Raw genomic sequence first — 23,811 nt, 5'->3', positions numbered from 1 at the left:
ACTTTATCTAGTAGTAGGTTATGGTCTACTTTATCAAATGCTTTACTGAAGTCCAAGTAAATTATATCAACAGCATTCCTCTGGTCTACTAATTTTGTCATTTTGTCAAAGAATGCGATAAGATTAGTCTGGCATGATCTGTTTTTGACAAACCCATGTTGGCTTTTGGTTATTACTTTGTTTGCTTCTAGGTGTTCGGTGATTCGTTGCTTGATTATCTTTTCCAGAATCTTCCCCGGTATTGAGGTCAGACTGATAGGTCTGTAGTTTCCTGGATCTGTTTTTTTCCCTTTTTTGAAGATGGGAACTACATCAGCTCTTTTCCAGTCCTCTGGCAGCTCCCCTGTGCTCCAGGATCTTTGAAAGATATAGTTCAGTGGTTCTGAGATCACGCCTGCCAGTTCCTTCAGAACCTTGGGGTGTAATCCATCCGTCCTGGTGATTTGAACTCGTCTAGGGTAGACAGGTGTTCACTTACCATTTTCTTCCCTATTTTAACTTGTGTTTCTAATCTGTTTTTGTAGTGCTGTTTTGATAGGTTGGATTGTTTTTCCTTTTGTGTAAAGACAGATGCAAAATATGAGTTAAGTAGATCTGCTTTCTCCTGTTGCTTGTCATCTTCTTGCCACTTTCTCCCAGCAATGGGCCAATTGTTTCCTTGACTTTTTCTTGTTTTTAACATGTTGGAAGAAGCTTTTTGTTATTTTTACTTTTGTCGCTAGCCTTTGTTCATTGTGAGCCTTAGCTTTCCTCACTTCATCTTTACAGGCTCGGCTATTTGCTGATATTCTGCCTTAGTTATTTGCCCTCTTTCCACTTTTTATATTTGTCCTTTTGTCTTTCAATTTGTCAGATAGTTCTTTATGCATCCATGCTGGTTTCTTTTGAGATCTACTATTTTCTTCTTCATTGGTATTGTGTTAGACTGTGCTTTTATAATCTCACTTTTCAAAATTTCCCAAGCTTCTTGAGTTGTTTTCCCCCTGAGGATTCTCATCCATTGAATCCTTCTCAAGCTCTCTCTAAGTTTATTGAAATTAGCTCTCTTAAAGTCCAAGACTCTAGTTTGACTTTGTTCTACTACTTGTATTTGCTTAATGTTGAATTCCAATATTGCGTGGTCACTTGCCCCAAGGTTCCTGTAGCTTCAACACCTTCTATCATTTCATCTCTGTTAGTGAGAATTAAGTCCAATATAGCTGATCCCCTTGTCGCCTTCTCTATTTTTTGGGAAACAAAGTTGTCTGCTAGGTTTGTTAGGAACCTGTTGGATCTTCCACTTGGTGCAGAGTTTGTTTCCCAGTTGATGTCAGGGTAGTTAAAATCCCCCATTACTACTGTGATGTGCTTCCTACATACCTTAGTTAGCTGACTAGCAAAAAGTTCATCTACTTCCTCTGTTTGGTTGGGTGGCCTATAGTATAGACCTATGGCAATATCATTTTTCACCCCTTTTATATTGACCCAAATACATTCAAGATGATTTTCATCATTGTTGTGCTCTATTTCTGTAGAGATGTAGTTATTTCTTATATATAGTGCAACTCCACCTCCTCTTTTATTTGGTCTATTTCTTTTAAATAATTTATATCCCTCTAGCTGTATGTTCCATTTGTCAGTTTCATCCCACCAAGTTTCCGTAATGGCAACAATATCATATCTCCCCTCATTTACTTGTATTTCTAATTCACCCTGTTTATTCCTCATACTCTGTGCATTGGTGTATAGACATTTGAGTCCATTTGGATTGATCTTGGAAAGGCTCCTTCTAGCACTTGCCTGCAATTCCTTAAAACTGCTACATCTTTTCTTAAGGTGCAGGTAACACAAGCTACTCTTCATACTGGGGCTACTAGGAGCTGTGAAGACAAGTGTTTTTTGAAGGAGTTGTACACAAGTGTGAACTCAAATCCTCAGAAGACCTTTTGCCTTTGGAGCTCATCATATCTCTATATCTATATTTATATTGCTGGGAAGGGAAAAAGAATCCATATCTTCTTTGCGCAAGTTCAGGAATACTTGATAAAATCATTACTTTGAAAACTAAATTCAGAATCGAAACCACAGGACAAGCCATGATAAGAAAAGAGGAGTTTCAAAAATAATTTTACTTTTGCTATAATGAGGACTCATCTGTTTGAAGAAGAAAAAAAGTCCACTGAACGATCACAGAAATTGATACGTTTAAGCAGCTCTCTGGATTGCTGTTGAAGCCTTAATTAAACATCCAGAAATTTCCAGAAATGGAAACTTGTAAGCAAAGCAGGTTTTTTCTCCCTTGTGAGAGACAAAGTTAATGCTCCTGGTTGACCAGCACAAATGTTACAATTTATTCTGTGACCAAAATTGGATATATTTGGACCCACAATTTTGCCTAGAATTGTAGTTTTTGATGCCGATTTGTATTTTGAAATGGTGGTCATTTGCACAATGGGACTTCTTTTCCCCTCATTTTCCTGCAGACGTCTGTTCTCTCCCCCACCCGCCATCTCTTACACCCAGGGAAAGGAGCTGCCATGTTCTCTTGATGGAGGCCATTCCTGTGTACAGCTATTCTTAGCTGTGAAATTGCTTATCCGGAGCAATATAAATTCCTGAAGCACGGTCTTGTTAGTCGATTTTTAGTGTTCCTCCCATTCCTATGTGTTATAAAATGCTCATTGGGCTTTTTTATTACTATAAATTAATGTACTATTGTCAGTTCCCCCCCCCCAAGCTATGTATAATTCTCATAAATCCTTGTAACGTTATGGTAGTACTATTATTCACAGGGCCCGAGTTAATTTGTCTAGACAAAGCTTTCCTAAGCTCAGTATGGTCATTAAAAATACTGCTGTTACAACTTCTTTGTCTGATGTTTTCTCGTAAGTAATAAAATTTGTCAAGTGTGGGTTTGATCTCAAGTGTCATTCTGCTTCTTATTGTAGAGTGTTTGAATAAGTTGTCCTTTATTGACTTGTCCTCTTAAAAAAGTCATCGAGCCATCTTTTGTAAGCTCTTGGGCTAATGAAAACATGCTTGCCTTGTCTTTCCAGCACATTCTTATTCTTGCAGTTTTTTAAAAAGAAAATATTCCTTCTTTCAATATGCTTTATCGGGAGAACAAAATATTTTATTGGTTGCCAAAGTAATTTAATAGTGCTGCAATGTGATGGCAGATAATATTTGATTTGGAGGTGTCCAGTAGGACTGTAAGTTTCTTTGAAGTATGTGTATGTTATATTGTGCAACTTGTGGAAGTGTTACAGTTAAAAGAAGGGATCAGATTTGAGTTTCAATCAAGTGAAAGTGATCATTTCAGCACTTTATAATATATATAAATTATTTATGGTCTCTCTGATGAGTTTTGTATCTACTGCTTATACAAGGTAATGCACACATATTTTAGCCAGACTTTAATATGTACTTTGTGTGTAAAATTACACATACTGCCTAGACCAGATAATGCACATATACTTTAGCATGCACTTTGTGTGTGTAAAATTAAAGATATTACAAAAGTCTCACAAGTCCCTTACGTTTGCACAATGCTTTGCTATGATTTTATTTAGTTGTCGTTTTATTTTATTTATTTATTTTATTTATTTCGATTTTTATACCGCCCTTCTCCCGAAGGACTCAGGGCGGTGTACAGCCAAATAAAAATACTATATAAACATTAAAAGAAATTAAAAAACATATTATAATGTGGCCGAAGTAATTAAAACAATTTAAAATCTTAAAATATAAATAATCCCAATAAAATTTCAATCCAGTCCCGCTTGAATAAATAGGTGCGTTTTCAGCTCACGGCGAAAAGTCCGAAGATCAGGCACTTGACGTAAACCAGGGGGAAGTTCATTCCAAAGCGTAGGAGCTCCAACGGAGAAGGCCCTTCCCCTGGGGGCCGCCAGCCGACATTGCTTGGCGGACGGCACCCTGAGAAGGCCCTCTCTGTGTGAGCGTACGGGTCGGTGGGAGGCAAAAGGTAACAGCAGGCGGTCCCGTAAGTACCCGGGTCCTAAGCCATGGAGCTTTTTCTGGTAATTGGGACCATAATTCCTTTTGATAAGCTATGTGGTTGTAAAATGCAATGTCATGTGACCCGCCACTTAATAATGGCAGTTCCAGCAATGCCCAGGTACCACTGTCAAGTGAGGACCATGCAAGTCACTATAAGCAAAAACCTCATATGATTGCGACGCCCAACTTTCTGCCAGCTGTCCCATTGATTTTGCTTCTGTGAAACTGACACGGAAGATCGTGAATCACAATCACGTAACCATAGGACACTGCAACAATTGGAAATCCGGGCTAGTTGCCAAGTGCTTAGATTGTGGTAGTGTGATTGTAGTGATTCTGCACCGGCCAGAACTTCAAGGACTGTTACATTAGGTGCAAGTAACCAGGAAGCACTAAAAGTTTATTACATGCAGCTTATACACAAGAATCTTATTACTAATGGTTAAGGCAAATTGGCACTAGATAAGGGTCAACAGAATTCATGGGGGGACTGGACTTAGGTCTCTTGTGAGAATGCAGTGAGACTAAACCAATGACGCGTTTAACCCCACCTTTAGGCTCAGCCTGTTCATCTCCTACATGGCCATAACTACCACTTGTTCAAGCACTCTCACAAGTTTAAATGGTCACACTGAATGAGTGGTTGTTAAATGAGGAACACTTGTACTTGTTCAATTATATGGGGATCTTTTATCCTGATAGAACAATGGATGGCTATGCTAAGGAGAAAGATAAAAACTTTGCCTTCACAGGCATTTCTTTACATGGGTTATGCTGTGAAAATGCCAATGTCATGTACATATTCCATGAAATAATATGTGAGAGAAGAAGACGTTGGCTGGATAAGTGAGAGAGAGAGAGAGATGGGCCTTTTTCATAAGAATCCTATTGCTATAAAATACATCTTGTGGGATTCATCTCTACCATTTATTTATGCAAGCCTTTTCTGGACTTTGTACTTATTCTACCACTTGGAACTGATAAGCATTTTGGAAAAGTATTTTGATCTTTGTAGTGAGTTGGCCTAGACATAGCTTACATTACAGCCCAACTTTTATTTCATGCCAACAGATGGCAGTACTTCCCCGGTTGTGTCTGATTTTAGAAGCTAAACTATGTTGGCCATGTTTGGTTGGGGGACCACTTGAAACCATAGGACTGTGGGCTAAACATCCTGGAAGAAGGCAGTGGCAAACAACAACCATGCTAAAACTGCATATATGGCATTGCCAGGAATTGAATATAATTCAAAGGAGACTTCATCTTTTTAGTGATTCTAATTAATCAAACTCAATATGAGCAATCTTGCTTTTTTCTGAATCAGTGCTGGAATTGCACTAGAGGGCAGCATGCTACTACACTATAGTGTCTGAAAATTCAGGTTTCTAACTTTTAGTTTCTTTTTCGGAAGAAGTAGAGCCACCTATTCCAGTATTTTTACATAAATGAAGTCAATTTTAATGTGCACCGTTTTGTATACAGGAAAATGGCAGTAAAGGATATGTTAATCTTAATTATTTGCACGCTACTGATAAGTTTATTTGTAGAACTAGGATGTATTGATATATCTTGTTTGGTTGCTTATCAGCTTTGTGAAATGCTAATAAAAATATCCAAGATAAAAAAACACAATCACAATAATGATCACACTGTAGGCATGTTACCTTTATAAATTAATATGCCATAATGTAACAAAATACATATGTAACTGATCCAACATTCCTTATCGGTAAGAAGATAAATAATATTGGAGTTGGAAAGAGCTTTTTTCCACATTTAAATTGGCATTTCATTATCTTTTCTGTGAAATATTGGGGGGGAAAACCTCAGTAGAATAACTTTCCCTAGTTTGGGTATCCATCAGATGTATAGGCTTTAAGCCCCAGAATTCTCTACATGTCTATCCTGGTAGGAATTTCTGAGAAAATCTACACATTGGGATGCCATCCACACAGGAGAAAAGCAGCAATACAACACAATTTGATGAATGTAACTAAATTATTCATTTGAACACATCTTCAGGGTACTAATGAAAACCACACCATAGAATTACCATTATATATCTTATTACTGTTATGGGAAATTATACCACCATTTCTAGGGATGTTATTCTTTATTCTTTGCACATTATTATTTTCATTTGGTTGTTTCTTGGTTTTAATCCTGTGTTCACCTTTGAAAGTCACATTTGCAAAATGGATGGCTATACAAATCAATATCATCAGATCTGCAAAAATCCACATAAGTGCTAGATTTCCATCTAGCTAAGAGTTACCATTTCTGTATTTATTTCTTTATTGTGAACTGTCATCCAGAGTTTCTAAGCCAAATATAGTTGTTCTGTATGTCAAATGGTGCTAATTACATAGTACAGGCTGGATTGGATTGGATTAACAGATTGGAATAGAATACTTTAATGAACTAGGTTAAGTGATGAACTTTCATCTGATTACTAATTAGTTGCTACTTTATTATTGCCACTGCCTTAGTACTACCTTAACTAACTCTAATAATTTTTTATAGATGAAAGTAAAGGCTTTTTACTGTGATATATACTTGAATAAGAAATGACAATTTTCTATATTCTATAGTTAGAAAAAGTCTTTATTTTCTCTGTAGGCACCACCCTCCATGGTCAACAATGAACAACGTCAGCACGCCGAACACATATTTTTATCGTTTAGAAAATCAAAATCGCCGTTTGCCGTTTGCAAACATATTTTAGGTAAGTCCTATGTTTCGATCAATGTACCATTAATTCATAATCATGTAGCTTTCTAAAACAGGCTAAGGAGATATGTGTGAAATACTGCTTTTTCAGTATGGATGTAGAGATGCACATATTAAGCACTGCTAACTGGAAAATAACCCTCATTTATCCTAGTGAGTCTTGGTTTTATGTAAATATGGTTAAGATGTTTGATTTAAATATACAAATACAGCTGATTCCAGAAACTGTATCCTTACACCATCTTAAGAGCTATGATATTTAATTTATGCTTTTCTGAAGAAAATGACAGCGTTTTAAAATATTTCTTGCTTTATTTTCGATGAATCAAACACAAAGTGATTTTGCAGTATTTAAAAGATCATCACAAAACAAAACTGGACAGATTATAAGATTATTATTATTATAAGATTATAAGATTGTAAGAAATTAATGTTAATAAGGAAATAAACATTCAGATAAAGTTTAACAGAATACAGGTAGTCTTCAGTTAACAGCTGTCTTGTTCAGAAACCATTTGAACTTACAACAGCACTGAAAAAGTAGGTTTACAATTTGTCCTTGAATTTACGGCCAGTTCAAGGTCCTTGTAATCAAATGATCACGATTTGTGCACGTTGCAACTGGTGCTTATATATGATGTCATCCTGTGGTCACATGATTTCCATTTGTGGCCCTCACAGCTGGCTTCTGACAAGCAAAATCAATTGGAAAACCAACATAGCATGTCGCAGTCATGTGACATTGTATTTAATAGTTATGGATGATTTGCTTAACAATTGCAGTGAAACTGATAACATTGAGTCAGGTGTAGTCATGTGATGTTTCACTTAATGATCACTTCGATTAGCATTGGACTTGCCAGCCCCAATAGCAGTTATTAAATGAGGAATACTTGAAGAACTGTTATATTTGGTGTTTTAATTGAAGCAGTGTTGTTACCAAATAGAAATGTCTTGGGGAGTTGTTCCAAAAGCATCCAAAAATACTAATAATAGAAAAATGTTAATGGGAAGATTGATAAAGACAATGGTGTACATCAAACCTGTGGCATCATGATGCTGTCATGTGACATTTTGTGATATCTTTCCCCTTCATGGAGCTGGGGTTGGTGTGGTCTGCACATAACACATCCAGCCCACAGGCTGCCAGTTTGACACCCCTTGTGTACATACTTCTCAGGAAAAAATTATACACTATTGGGTTAGAATCTTCTGATTTCAGGTTGCTGTTTTGTGTTTTCTTGCTAGTGAGTTGAGCACAATAACATCATCCTTTTAGTGGCTGCGTATATGATTGTGGCTAGGATGGTGTTAATACACTGAATTGGAGGGCAACAAAATATTATGGAATACTTTCATGTCACCACTGGATTTTCACTGGGAGAATTGTCTCTAAAAGTGTCTGCTTTTTGCATTGATGTGTGACCATTCCCTTTAAAAATCACTTTGGGTTTAACACTTATTTATGCCTAATATTTACTTACTTCTAATTTTAACTTGCTGATGCTAGTGCTTCAGTAACTTGTTGTTTCTGCTGTTGATTTATGTATTTTTATATATCTATTTATATCTGCTGCAAAATATATATAGCTGTGTTTGAACATTGTAAAGGATGAGTTTATAATTGCTGTGAGTCCTTTAGAAAAACGTAGTCCTAAAATCCAGCCTATAATTTCAGACAAAAGTAAAAATAAAATTAAAATAATATTTTTCATGTGGAGATCTACCAGGTATATGTTTCAAGCTTTTGCCTATAGATTATGAGTTTATAAACCTGCATTTCTTTAACAGAAACTAGTAAAGTGGACTATGTCCTTTTTCAAGCCGCCACAGCGATAATGGAAGCAGTTGTACGAGAATGGATTCTGTTGGAAAAAAGCAGTATAGAATCATTACGAACATTCCTTTTAACGTATGTCTTACAAAGGCCAAAGTAAGTACAGAGTATGTTTTTTTTAAAGTTTTTTATTTATAATACACATTTAAAAACAATGGACATAGCGTGACATCTGCAGTTTAAACATTTTCATCAAATTTTGTCATATAATTGATACACTTCCTTATCTCTATACATATTTACACTAATTATCACATTTCAAATATATATATTCTTCAATCCATATAGGTTATTTCAATATCTAATTCAATCATATCTATCATAACAATATTTGGATATATTTGGATTTTACTTGGAGATATGCCCACCATTCAAGTTCAATTCCTTCCTCTTTTAAATTTTTCCTGGGTTTCAACTCTCCCCTCTCATTTAACAAATCTTTATATGTAATAACTCTTCCTAACTTGATGAAATTTGGGTGTATAAACATCTCCAATGTCGATATCCAATTCGATATCCAAAGATCCAAGAATGCCCGTCTGAATAAGTGCTTCTGGAAGTACTTGTGAACTTTGTATTTCTCTTCCCAGAGAATAGCATGCCATCCAATCTGCATATCGTGGCCTTCCAGCGTTAACCTCCAATTTTTTAATGTATCCAATCACTCATCCATACAAGAGTTGCTGCTCGATAATATTTTTCCCAGTCTGGAAGGCCCAATCCTCCTCTTTCCTTAGCATCCATACAGAGCATGGTTTAAAACATTTATATAGGTTCCTAAACTTTTAAAATGATATGCTTCCCAATTGAGATAAATAAAATCCACATAATGAATTGGCTTCTGTTTTCATGGGCAAAGAAAACATAATTCACTGGTGGAGTCAGTGCTGCGTATACAAGGGGAAGTTTCTATCCCTGAGATTTCCAGTTTAAAACATGATGTCAAATGTAATGGAGAGACATTCTAGAATAATTCCAGAGACAATATTAATTAATACAGGCCACTTGATGTATGTGATAAAAGAACTCCTTATGTTTACATACATGTTAGTAGTTGGTGGTGATCAGGAGTGAAATCTTAACCGGTTTGTTACTGGTTCGCTGGCTGAGCACGTGCACCTGCACTCCAAACACGTGCTGCGTGTTAGCTTCTAGCGAAGCTAAACCGCATGGCACAGGTGATTGTTGGATCGTAGCTTTTTTTAACTACCAGTTCGACTGAACTGCTAGCTTTTTTTTTTACTACCCGTTCACCTGAACCTGTAGTTTTTATCGCTACCAGTTCACCCGAACCAGTAGCATTTCACCCCGGTGGTGATTGTTTTGGACCTCTGTGATTCTTTCTAGAAGTTGGTGTAAATTAGGAGGGATGGTTCACTCTTGGTAGGGCCACTCTAAAAGTAACAGGGATAGTTATACCCTCCTGGAGGTTTTGCTTACTGGGGTTTTGCTGTTCATTGAGTCCTCTTGTCTGTTCAAGCCCATCCATTGGCTTAAAACTGTCTGAACAGTGAGGGGATATTGCATGAAAAGGAGGGATTTCCTAAATTAAAGGGATTGAAGATACAGTTGAAGCTGTATCTCCAGTATAGATACAGTTTGAGAGGGTTGTTCTGTATTCCAGCTTTGAATGATTCACAAAGGGCAGCTTAAAGGAGGGAAGGAAAAAAAATGAGAAAAATCCTTGTCTTTAAGTAAGATGTGTCTTCTTCATCTTGCATAAAACATGGGATTAGGGTACATGAATAATTAACATATGATAATGTTTTAATGTACTCCAGAAAGTGAAAAACCTATTGCCGATTACAGACTGCAGTTTCAACTATAACTGCGGTGAATTAAAACATTAAAACCATTCACTAAGTCTAAAAGTACATTGGAAAACCAATAAGCAAAATATCAGGGCTGAATCTTATTTCCTGATCCAAATAAACAGATGTAGTCATTCTAGAATTTAATTCAGCCAGATAAAACTGTTATAAACAGCCACAGTCACTATATAACGATTTAATAAATAAAAGTAAAAGCTGCGCTATGTATATACGAGCTGTGAAAATTACAATGGGAGAAGTAACTTAGGGGATGCTGCAGGATATGAACTGAATCTGTCCCAAAGACGATACTCCCCCTGGCTCCCCAACAGCCTACTATGCTTAAGAGGGCCAGGTACCATTTGAGGGTTAGGAAATACCAGTCTGACATTTGTCCATAGCCTTTTCCTGACACACTTTGGCCTCTCTGCAGAAGAGGAAAGAACCAGTTTTTCCACCCTTCCCTTAAATATGTAGTAAGAGACAACATTTCTGTGTTCATTGGAATTATCCTCAGCCTCTGGGTCAGGAGAGGAATCTGCCCAAAAATGTCAGAAGATATGGCTTTCCCCTTTCCATCCACTCTGCCTTCAAGGGGAATTGTTTGCCTCCACCCAGAGAAAAATTAAATGCTGGGACAGTGGGGATGCTGAACTCTAAATTAAAAGGCTGGCATGCCGCAGCCTACCCACTATGCCAGCGATTCCCTTTTCCTGGTTTATAAGAAAAACTGTAAGGCACCCAGAAGACAAACGAATTTTATAGATAATCAGCCCAGACATTCCTGCTTTCTAAAAACAGTACAACTAAGAAGAGTTTATGTGTTTTTGCTTTGTAAACAATAATGTAGTCATTTTGATCAGTGCTGAATATATTTTATATTTTATTTTGCAGCCTCCAGAAATATGTGCGGGAACAGATATTGTTAGCAGTAGCAGTTATAGTGAAACGAGGGTCTTTAGACAAATCAATTGAATGCAAGAGCATTTTTCATGAAGTCAGTCAGTTGATAAGCAGCGGCAATCCCACAGTGGTAAGTTCTCGGGTTTAAAAACACATTTTTCTTTACATCTTCCTGGACATTTTTTTCCCCTGTCATTATACTAATTATTTACTTTCAGGAATAATTTAAATCTCCCTCCATGCTTGTGTCTTCCAAATCTGCCTGGAATTGCTGTTGTCCATTGAGCATTCTCAAGTCGCAGTCGCAACACAGTTGGAAATAAGGCGTTGAGGAAAAAGGCATTAATTCAAAGAGGTTCCCCATTCTGCTCCATGAGTAGATCAGACCTAAGCTGCTCAGGGGGGAAAGTTTGCCATTAAAAGGTAAAAAGGATAGGCAGCTGTACAATATATTTATCAATTGAAGTATAGCAATAAATTATGTTCTGTTATTCTGGCACCAATGGTGTTGGTATGCTTGGATTCAACTTTGCTCCTTAATTACAGCATAAATTGTTTTTGAGTCTCTTATATTTTTGACTTCCCAGTTAAATTATTAAGTGATAGATAGAATAACAGAGTTGGGAGGGATCTTAAGAGGTCTTCTAGTGCAATACCCCCCACCCTGCTCAGGCAAGAAACCCTGTACCATTTCAGACAAATGGTCGTCCAATCTCGTCTTAAAAATGTCCAGTGTTGGCGCATCCACAACTTCTGAAGGCAAGTTGTTCCATTGATTGTTCTTACTACCGGGAAATTTCTTCTTAGTTCTAGGTTGTTTTAGATACCCAGATAGATGTTGAGGTTGAGCACTGAATTGCCAAATTTGAAGTATCATTGCTTTTTGTATCCGAATGGGTTTTCAATAGTTGTCAGAGATTTTCTTTGTATTTGGTTTGGTTTACATTTGTTTCTTGCTGTGTTCTGTCTGTAAGTCAGCTGTTGGAATGGCCTGAGGAAAGACCTTTTCTATTCCCTGGGGAAGTGATGGGGTTGGGTAGAAGGGGTGTGTGCCGACTCCGAACTGAAGATGGCAATATAAAATTTACTCATGTTACATTTTTAGAAGCCGATGAGGAAATATCCTCCACCCTCTCATGAAGCTATAAATAGAATTCCAGCACCTTATTTCCACTTGCGCCATTAGTTCCAATTCCATATGGTGTGCCAGAAAATGTTCCACTCTGGAAATGAGTTATCTGTACTGCTTGCTAAAATCTTTGGTAGCTAAAACGGAATGGTCTGAGAGAGCTTATCTGCAATAAAATGAAACCAATGCTATGTGTATAGCAGGGAAAAAAAGGTCTAAGAATAGCACAACGCATGTCACGGGGCTGCGAAATGTACCGATATTTATAAAATCCTTTACCTGTAATGATGACAACTTCAACCTTATTTTAATGAAGCATAAGTTGAGTATTTGTCAGCCATTTGATTAGTTTAAACTTTTCCCAGCTTTGTGACTGCTTGAAGTACTATGTTTTAACTCTCACTGGAAGATTAGGACAAGGTTGGTATTCATACTTAATTACAACTTGAATTGTTTTTGCTAATAATTCATACTTAGCAGTGTTTCTCCTCTTATCTATTTCCAGTCTGACCAAGGGAAACTATTAGCTTTCAGGTTATTCAACTCCAAATCTGTCTTATGCTCCCATGTGAGTTTCCAGATATCAATCAAAATAATAACTTTGCTTTTCAACACTTAGAAAGCGGTTCCATACTACACATACTCTGGAATATTATTCACAAAGACTTACTATGTTATTGCCAAGTATGGGATATTTCTATTGTACATTTACCTTTACATGTCAACTTTTTATTCTGTGAACTCAAGATACATAGTTCCTTTCTTACCATTTTATCCTCACAACAATTTTGTAGGGCTAGGAGTTAATAATTATTGAGTTTCTGCATCTCAGAAGAATTGTCTGTTCTGTCATAGTGTAATGCCACTGTCTTTCTTAGAGTCGAAGCTGAGCAACCTGTTTTCACATTTGAGTGAGTCAAATTTGATAGTGCTAAGGCCTGGTGCAGGCTGCCTGTTTATGATCCCTTGGCAAGAGTCCTATATGTACAGTTGATTGGTGGATTATGTGCCAAATCGTGTTGACTCTTAATGAGTACATATACTTTCTCTTCAACAATCTGGTTTTATATACAACTGGTGGTACAGGTAGTCCTCAACTTACGACCACAATTGAGCCCAAAATTTATGTTGTTAAGTGAAAATTTTGTTAAGTGAATTTGTCCCGTTTTACGACTTTCCTTGCCATATTTGTTTAAGTGAATCACTTCAGTCGTAAAATTAGTCACATGGTTATTAAGTGAATCTGGGTTCTCCATTGACTTTGCTTGTCAGAAGGTCACAAAAATGACTTCTGTACACTGCGACCATCATTTGTCAAGTTGGTTGTCAATCATCTGAATGTAAATCACGTGACCATTGGGAGGCTGCAATGATCACTATTTGTATAAGTCACTATTTGTTGTGTCTTGCCCGCTCTCACAGCAGCCGGGGCCTTCTTATCTGCTCCCGAACACGGAGGAATGTATGCCTCCCGGCCCCAGTCCTGGCTCCATGCCCAGACAAGCTGAAGAGGAGGGGGCACCTCCCGGTCCCAGCCCTGGCTCCATGCCCAAGCAGGCTGCAGAGGAGGGAGCACCCCCCGGCCCCAGCCCTGGCTCCATGCCCAGGCAAACGGAGCAGCTAGACCCCTCCCCCTCCTCCACAGCATGTGAGCCTGAGGAAAGTTTATTTCCAACAGCTGCTGATTGGAGTGACCCTCGTATCAGAAGACTGGATAGGCGGAGGCAACAGAAGGAAGGGAGGGGCAGGCCTTAATGAGTGCTGAGTCATGGAGCCACACCCCATGGCCTATATAAAGGATCTGCTTTCTGGCAGTCTCTGAGTCAGGCAAAGTCGAACTTATCTTGCTGAAGTCACTTTCTGGTCTCCTGCCTGCTCTGAGGACTTTGCTAGGACTTTGGGCAGAGCTGCAGAGGCAAGCCTGATTCGGATTTCCCTGACCCGGCCGTCAGCGGAGGAGTGGGACACGACACTATTTTCAGTGCCGTTGTAACTTTGAATGGTTGATAAATGAACTGTTGTAAGTTGAGGACTATCTGTATTTAGTAAATAGTAATGTACACAATCTACACAAAAGGGACATGGTGGCTCAGTGGCTAAGATGCTGAGCTTGTCAATTGAAAGGTCAGCAGTTCAGCGGTTCGAATCCCTAGTACCACGTAATGGGGGTGAGCTCCCATTACTTGTCCCAGTTTCTGACAACCTAGCAATTCGAAAGCATGTAAAAAATGCAAGTTAGAAAAATAGGGACCATCTTTGGTGGGAATGTAACAGTGTTCCGTGCGCCTTTGGCGTTTAGTCATGCCAGCTACATGACCATGGAGACGTCTTCAGACAGCGCTGGCTGTTCAGCTTTGAAACGGAGAGGAGACCATCCCCTAGAGTCGGAAACGACTAGCACATATGTGCAAGGTGAACTTTTACCTTTTAATCTACACTTAGAAAAGTGTAAAAAAAAGTTTTAGTTACTCACTGAGGCAAGGCAAGTACGACATTCATAGAGCATGATTTTATCTTGGGGAACTATTTTAATACATTTAGTACCTTTTCTCAGTATAGCTAACATTGGTCTCTGATGGACAGAGCTTCTGCTAAAAAGCCAATTACTAATTTTAGTGTGCTTAATTCATGTTTTCCACCACTTATTCCAAGATGCTGAGGAAATTTATGTGGAATAAATTCCACTTAACCACAAATGCCTACAGCTCATTGGTGCTGGACTTCAGTACAGAATTCTCTTTTCTGCTTTGGCTATTTGGAAAGATTCCCTGTTCTGAGATCTGGAGTGCAGCTTCATTTTGTGTGTGTGTGTGTGTGTGTGTGTGTGTGTGTGTGTGTGTGTGTCTGTGTGAACTTTCAGCTGCTGGTGGAGCTACCTCATATTAATATATAAAAATAGTCTGTTCAACAACTTGTGAAGCGTTGCTCCTAATGTGTTTACTGAGTTATGTATGCAGGGAGGTCTTCACTGAAGGAAGGTAAACATGTTCACCACAAGCCATGCAAAATAACAGAGTTGGGTAAATTAGCTGATTGTAAAAACTGCATGAATTTAAAAATGGATCATATTTCCATCTTAACCTGGCACACGACAGAACAAACTCCAAAAGAAATATAAGAAGATGCTAATATATCCTCATCCCTAGTATATATTTGACACTACTAGTTTTTAAGTCTTTGCATTGTTACCTTTTTTTAATGTATGTTTTGTGATTAGACATGCAGAGTTTGTTTCTGGCTGCAATATAAGATCAAACCCAAGAAAGTTTTTAAAAACTAAAAAGTTAAAAAAGATTAAAATGATTGCAAAGAACAGGATTTCTTCAGAGCTGCCAAAGACTGTTAAATCATCTGTATTCCATAATAAGGAACAATACAAATACCCTTTATGCTAATTACATTTAATATAACACAAATCACTTTTGAAGATTCAGAAAAAGTTGGTTATATAAATGTTATACTAAACTAGTACCCCAAATCCAAAATATCGCATTTTTAAAATTCAATAAGAATATGATTTATGGGACTAAATAAGAGCCTCGGTGGTGCAGTGGTTAGAGTGCAGTACTACAGGCTACTTCTGCTGGCTGCTGGCTGCCTGCTGCCTGCAATTTGGCAGTTCAAATCTCACCAGGCTCAAAGTTGACTCAGCCTTCCATCTTTCCAAGGTGGGTAAAATGAGGTCCCAAATTGTTGGGGGCCATATGCTAACTCTGTACACCGCTTAGAGAGGGCTGTAAAGCAGTATATAAGTCTAAGTGCTATTGCTAAGTGCTAATAAATGATAAGAATGCAGTTTCTGATTTTGTATTTTAGAACAGCTTATTAATATTACGGGGGGCCATGGATAGAAAATGTTCCTTAGGTCTAACAAATTAATTAGAAGTAGTTTTAAACTTAGAAAAAAAGGTATAACATTATTCTGTGCATTATTATTTATTTAATGTATGGCAGTGGTACATTAGCCAGGAGACTACAGTGTTAATACAGAGTATTTGTTTGGCTGCCTAAAACTGCTAATCCGTAATTGGATCACACTTGTGCACTATCCAGAGTGCACCACAAGGGGCGAACTAGCTCTGCACTCAATACTGTGCATTGAAGGCTGTTCTTGAAAATCTGCATAGTCAAGTATGTGCCGATTTGGCTGACCGTGGTCAACAATGTTTAAACAATGATGTTTTATTATCAGTTTTCATTCAAGGGTGGGAAAAAGACATAGGGAATTTATGTAGAAAATCTCTTCTGTGCCTGACTCATTTCCTTCCCCTCACAGAGCAGAAAAATTGGAGAAGAAGGGATTACAAGAGAATAAGCAGGCACACAGTGGGAAATACAGAGGGCTGTTTTTAGGGCTTTGCGTAGTGCACTCAGGGCTCCCAACCTGTCAGGTATAAGAAATCAGGAACCAGGGTTGTTAAAATGAGTCCAGTTTATTCCATGCTATCTTTAAACAAGAATTTGAACTAATGATGGCCAAGGCAAATTGGCAATAGATAAAAGTCAACAGAATTCAAGGAGAGCTGGATTTAGATCTCTTGTGGGTCTGATGACGCTCTTGAACCTTCCCTCATGCTCAGCCTGGTCAACTCCTACATAACCCTCCTGGCTGCTGGTTCCACCACATTGCTTTTGATGTATATTACCCATTTGATGTGTATTATCCATTACTTACTGGCTTGTAATTCCTTCCTCTCCAATCTACGGTATCCACTCGGCAAGTGGGGGCAGGAAACACAGGTCACGCATAGAACAACACGTACTGACAGTACATTGCAAAGATTGTAAATGTGGGGCATTGGTTATAAAGCTATCTTTTTCAGCACTTTTTTCAGTATCTTTCACGTTACAATTTATCCTTTCTAAAAAAATATTTTATTATTTTCAAACAAACGTACATAAAATAAAATAAAAATAAACAGTTCACTGCACATGAAGAAAAAAGAACAAAACATAATGAAGAAAAACATAAAAAAGAAAAATATTTAACTGCAAATATATTTCAAGTTCATCTGATTTAATAACTTTAAAAGGGAAACTAAGCTTTCAGTGTTCACCAAACCTCTCCAAAAAAACTTTCCCAAAGGGAGAGGTAATGTGTCATTTTCTGATTAACAAAATATATAATTGGCTCAAAAATTGCTAAATCTTATATCTTTGACACCCACCCTTTATGTCGTCAGTTGAAATATGTTTCCATCTCCAAAACCATTTGCTTTTTCCCGGTAATTCAAGGTATTGTACAACTTTACTCTGAAAGGAGTATAAGAGAGAACATGATAATATGGGAGTTAGAGTGACCTCAGATATCTTGCAATGGCTAACATAAATAATCATTAGTAACAAGTGTGTTGTGTATCATTCAGAGTTTATTTTTATTTGTTAGCCTCTGCTTTTGTTATACCTAAGGTGAATTTTAGTACCTTTTCTATTATAGAGGTTGTTCAAGGACAAGAAATTAAAGTCACTTCTGAGGTAGCTGTTGTAGAGACTGTTTTGATTTCGTTTTGCTTTCATTACTAGCAAAGTTGTATGGTGGCACTGTGCCTGCTTCCTCCCACTGTATTAGTTATAAGTGTCTCTTGAAGGATGTTATCAAATACTTCCTGTCTTCTTAGGCATCAGTTAACACTGACAATATGGATTTCACAGAAGCATTTGAGAAGAACAGCAGCCCTATAAATCATCTTGACAGCATCAGAGAATGATTTAAGACAGTAGGATTAACTTGATAGGCTAGGAAAACACAACTGTGCGACGTCTTTGCCTGAAGTGCATTATTCTTTTGCTGTTTCCGTAGATGTAAATACAAATATATTTTTTCCTGCATAGAAAAGGGTAAGATCATCCTAATGGATTCTGAAGTTTCGAGAGTTAATTTTTGAATAGGCAATTGGTCTAAACCAAATGTTTCTTTTTATGCTGATGACTGAAGCACAAATGCTTGATGCAGACACAACAGTTTTAGCTCTGAAATTTATTATCTGATCAGTTTCTAAGTTTTGGACAGGTGTATACTAGCCTCTATATTTTCCTAAACTCTTTGAACTCTTATATCCTTTCATCCCCTGTAACCTAAGCACATTCAAATACTGATGCACGTTTTCCACCAACCGCCCAGTCACAAGTGTGAAATCCATTCTAACATTCATTAGAGCTTTAATTTTTCAATTTAAATGAAAGTCCTTTTTTAAAGGCATGAACCATCCTTTATAAGAATGCAATAATGTACAGAAATATTCACAATGTTGTCTGTTTTTCAGTGCATTGCTGTAGTTTTTGTTTGCTTCTATTTTTAATGGGGAAGTAGCTTTAAGAGAGAGTTTATTAAAAGTTTTTTTAAAAGAAAAAAAAACAATGATTGTCTAAGACTGCTTAACTTCCACTGAGTATCTGATTGCCCAGTTAATCTCTCTTAGCACATTCTGATTGATCTCCTGTTAGAGCAGCTGAAAGACTCTTTTAAGCGTGCCAGACTTTTATAACTACCCAACTGGGGTAAGTGCCAGGCTATTCTAAGAGATAATCCACTCTCCAAACAAGAGAAATATTTTATGTTGTCAGACCAGGTTTATTGTTTGAGTATGTGATTTGTTCATGTGGTAGAACTCATAACATTTCTGTTAAGTGAGGCAGTAGACTAGTTTTATAGGTACACCCTTAACTGGAATAATGTTCCCTCTGTACTTGCTCATTAAATTTGCACCATGAGCTGCAGTTGTTAAAAATAATTTTTTTTTGCCATCTTTGTTCTAATTTTTATAGAATTCTATGATATCTGAATATGAGGATTCCAACAGTAGAAATGCAGCTTATATAGTTCTATTATCTTCAGCCTCTTATCTGTTCATGCATAATCCAAACCTTTTCTCATTCTGCAGTCAGCTATAATGCATATGTTTCTTGCTCCAGATAATAAGAAAATAATATTCTCATTAAGGTCAATCAGACTGTAGTGGTGCATGTAGTTAATGGCTCCTGTTGTTCAGCGCATGTAACACCACAACTCCATGAGGTACATTGCTCCCAATATGCCTCTGGGTGCAATTCATGGTTCTGCTAGTCATCTTTAAAGCCGTTCATGGTTTGGGGCTGGATTACTTATGGCAGGGGTCTCCAACCCGTGAGCCATGGTTCATTACCAGGCCATGAGCAGCAGGCAAGCATGTGCATGCGTGTTCCATTTGTGCGAAACCATTGTTATGGTCCACCAGCAGCCTGTGGAGCTGGCATCAGAGTTGGACAGTGAGGAGGCTGGGGAGGAACATAGGCCAGTCCTGGAGTCTGGGGAAGGCTCAGATGAGGGCTCTGCGTTTGAGGCAGAGATGGGGCCAGGGCCATCTGGGAGTTATATGCGGATTCCGGAACCTCCAAAGTCAGACATCAGAGAGGCAGAGGAGCCAGGGGGAGCCTGTTCCTAGTGCGCGCATGCACAGAACTGCCAGAAGGCAAGAACAGTTCAAACAAAAGGGACGACTCAGGAATAAGGTTTGGAGATGATTGGCCCCTCCCATAAGACATAAAGGAAGAACAAAGGCACATGAGCCTTTGCAGGAAGCAATGTTGTGGATGGTGTTGGTCTGTACTTTGAAGCTCCGTTTTTGACTCTGTTTCCATGTGGCCTTTCCAAGATAATTGCCAATTAGGTCTTTGGCAATGTGTCAAAGAAGATAAAGGTGGGTGTTTACCAGCCTTATCCAAAGGACTGTGGCAGACTTCTGTTGGACTATTTATAAACTCTTGGTGATTCAGCATGTGCTGTGAATGAAAGGAATTCACAGCCGTTAAAATAAAAAGAAGGGTTTTTGGGACTAATTGTGTGCTTTTTACTATATCAGGAAGCCTAGGTCAGAACAACCATCTCTTCCACCCCCATCATTCCACAAAGCCGGAAAGTTTAGGGAATTCTGACTTATGGGACACCAATTGTTTCTATCCATCCCATCTGGTCTGGCAGAATAGGCATGCTTTGTGTCCTGTCTTTTGGAGAATGTAATTTGGCTGGGCCCATGAGCAGAGCCTTTTTTTGTCATGGCAACTGCTCTCTGGAATATCATCCCTCCAAAAATCAGATTGGCCCCAACTTTCCTGGCCTTCTGCAAGGCTTTGAAGACTTGATTCTGGGTCCGTGGATATATAATGAAGTACATTTTCTGGTTGTATTGACTGTATGATGCTTTTGTAGTTTTCTCTCAGGTGCTATGCAGTTTATGTTTTTGGGTTCGACAGCCATATAAATCTAATAAAAAGTAAAAAAAAATTAATATGAAACTTTGTGTGATTGTGGCTGGAGAGTCTAGGATCATTACGGAAATCAGCCATCACATTCGGCCTGCATATATATTTCACATAAATTTCTAAAATTTTCTTTTTATCTCTTTGGGATTTATATAGCAAAGAGGACTATCAATTTTGTACATAGTGACTATGATAACTAGCTGTGTGTGGGGTCAAGGTATTGACATCAGAGGCATTTCTGAACAAAGATATTGCAGTTGGTGGGCGGATGGCACTACTGTCAGCTGTTGCATGACCTCGCATAAATAGTATCATCACAACTTTAATCTTTCGGGGGTTCAGAGGTAGTGTGCATATTTCTGTTTAACCCCTGGAGGCTTGCCTGCATTCATGACCCTTTAACAATTCCTATTCCTCTGCCCGCCCGTGGCACCTTGGCTCCAAATAGTCTAGGAATAAAGCCAATAGTTGTACACTTCCATTGTCTGTACATCTATTGTGAGAAATATAAAACATGCTACCTTTTGCATAATATGTGGATGAGTGAGATATTCTGAAATAATCATTTACCAGTTTGATACGTTAAAATTTACCTTAAGTATTAAGCTTTAAATAATTTTAGAGGAAGACGTATCTGTGCATTATTCATATAATTCTGGAAATTTATATACTTTGCATTTGGCAGTTTCATACGTAAGTTTTTCAGTGTCAGCTAAACTTACACAGATCTCTACTACTCTGTAGAAAAGTTTAGTGACGTATATGGGGTCACATATATTCTAGATAAGCCCTATTAACTTTCAGAATAAAGTTATAGTAAATGCCTTTACTCTTGAGGAACCTTTACTACTAATTTTAGCATAAAAGTTTTAAAATTTCATTAAGAAGGCATTGATTATAAGAATTTCTTAGCTAAGTAGCAGAATTTGACTGACCCAGCTTGTGACTCACATATAAAGAGGTTTATAGCACTGATTGAAATGTACCATAAAGACTGTGTATCTAATCTACTGCTTTAGAAATAGAGTTTAGAAATAGAGTATTATAAGTGAACTATAATTTTCTTATAAAGTGGACATTGTTAGCCACGGTATTCTGTTTAAACTGATCTTTCCCACCAGTATTAACTCACCTTCAATAATTAGATCTATCCTGTTATGAACTCCTTTTGGTGGGCGGGGAAGGGGGGGAACTGCCTACCTGATGAAGTTTTAAAATTTGAATGCTTGTAATAGTAGCAATTCAAGACCAATTAATGTATTTTCATTAATACATGGTTTTGGGTAGCATGTCACGATCTTAACAAAAATTGCAAGTATGTAAAGTTCAACAAACAGTAAATATTGAACCATCTTAACATGAAAACCTGTTTATATGTGAGCCACAGGCTGGAAGAAGGGCCATTTATTTCCTTCCCTTTACAATTTAAGAATAACCATTCAGAACAAGAGGGGAAGACTTAAGAAGCCCAACAAGCAGAAAAGGGGAAGAAATAGTAAAGACTGTGACAGAAGAGAAATAAAAAGCAGAAACTTAAAAAAGATAAATGGCAAATTTAACTTTGTAAAATGGCAAATTTAGATTTCCCATGATAAAATAAAAATCATCCACTAAGGGATACACAACCCAACCAACTGCCAAGTTTTCAGTGCTTTGGGCTTATTGAGTCTGGGTCCGACAGGTTATTGGTGATTCAGAAAAGGAACATGCAGATAACTCACATCTTTATCATCATATGACTAAATTCCTGCAATTAAATACTGCTCAGAAACTGCTCCTGTCGTAAAATGAGGTGGCCTACAGTTTGGCAGATAAAAGGAAAGCCCTACACTGGCTTCTAGTATGTTTATGGTTGTCATTCAAAGTGCTGATTTTAACGTATCTATATAGCTTTGCATCTGTTTTTTCCAAATGGAATGAATCCAAGAATATTCTCTTGATTTGGGGACGTAAGGATGGCAGGATGCTGAAAGCAGTGTTTTCCAATGATGGTTCTTGCTCTATGGATTAGTGTCCTTCCAAATACTAGTTTGACACTAACCTTGACAATATTTCGACAACTGGTGAAAATGGAATCTTTTCTAAAGAGTTTTGGGGGAACAAGGGAGTAAGTACCTAGATATGGTGGATTAGACCATTACTATTTTTATGAGTTTCACTTTATTGTTTTATTATATTTTATGTCACTTTTTTTCAATGTCTGGGGGTTGTAATCATGGCACCATACAGAATTGCTAAAGAAATAGATAAATGTTCCTACTTCTGAATTAGTAAGCATTCTCTGAAAATGTCTATTATGCACAAGATAGTTTCTACACATTTTTTAATTACCAGGGGGTTCAAAAACAACAATATCAAGACCAGGTAACAAGTGCTTTTTTTTTTAACTAAATCCAAATCTGAGAATAGATGCGACATTTATCATTTTTAATGATAATTATATCTGGTATGATATAATAAAAATTTCATACAACAATAAATCTTTTCTTGTCAAATTTTCTCAGCAAACTCTGGCCTGTTCCATTTTAACCGCATTGCTAAGTGAATTCTCAAGTTCAAGTAAAACCAGCAATATTGGATTAAGCATGGAGTTCCACGGTAATTGCAAACTAATATTTCAGGTAAGTATGTGTTTCTGTGTTTCCAAGAACAATGTGAACAGGGAAAGATACATGAGATTGCAGATATATGGAAGAGAATCGTATAATACTAATATGCAGGAGGAATTAAACTTCAGATTAGAAATTGTGAAGGGTTCCTATGTGATAACTTTTGTCTTTTCCTTCTCTCTCATATATTTCCACTGTTACTCAAATTAAAGTAATAATAATTGAACTACAATGCATATATACCATAAGGAAAGGTTGCGAGTACTATCAAGAAGGTTATAGAAATAAAAATGGAAGGCTGTCCAGAGAGTATAGAATTCCTTTCCAAATGATAGGAGCTGTGGTAGCACAGTGGTTAGAAAACAGTATTGCAGGCTAACTCTGCCCACAGTCAGGAGTTTAATCCTGATGGGCTCAAGGTTGACTCAGCCTTCTGTTCTTCTGAGGTTGGTGAAATGAAGACCCAGTTGGTTGGTTGTAATATGCTGACACTGTAAACCACTCAGAGAGTTTCCTAAAGCACTATGGAATGGTATATAAGTCTAAATGCTA

General features: G+C 37.6%; 1 protein-coding gene across 2 annotated transcripts in view; it reads left to right on the top strand.

The window, feature by feature from the left end:
- XPO4 (exportin 4) overlaps positions 1 to 23,811 on the top strand; it is an 83,010-nt gene that overhangs the window by 16,090 nt on the left and 43,109 nt on the right. Inside the window, exons 2-5 of one of the 2 annotated variants that reach the window (XM_058185337.1) lie at positions 6,622 to 6,727; positions 8,524 to 8,665; positions 11,275 to 11,413; positions 23,155 to 23,271. In XM_058185337.1, the coding sequence (XP_058041320.1) occupies positions 6,622 to 6,727; positions 8,524 to 8,665; positions 11,275 to 11,413; positions 23,155 to 23,271 (504 nt within the window). Of the gene's footprint in view, positions 1 to 6,621; positions 6,728 to 8,523; positions 8,666 to 11,274; positions 11,414 to 11,502; positions 11,707 to 23,154; positions 23,272 to 23,811 lie in introns of those variants that run through there. The other variant, XM_058185338.1, reaches the window with a different exon arrangement.

Source organism: Ahaetulla prasina, chromosome 5 (genome assembly GCF_028640845.1).
Source record: "Ahaetulla prasina isolate Xishuangbanna chromosome 5, ASM2864084v1, whole genome shotgun sequence".
Classification (NCBI taxonomy): Eukaryota; Metazoa; Chordata; class Lepidosauria; order Squamata; family Colubridae; genus Ahaetulla; species Ahaetulla prasina.
Note: the sequence above shows the minus strand (reverse complement) of the source record. Positions and strands in the feature narration are given on the sequence as shown.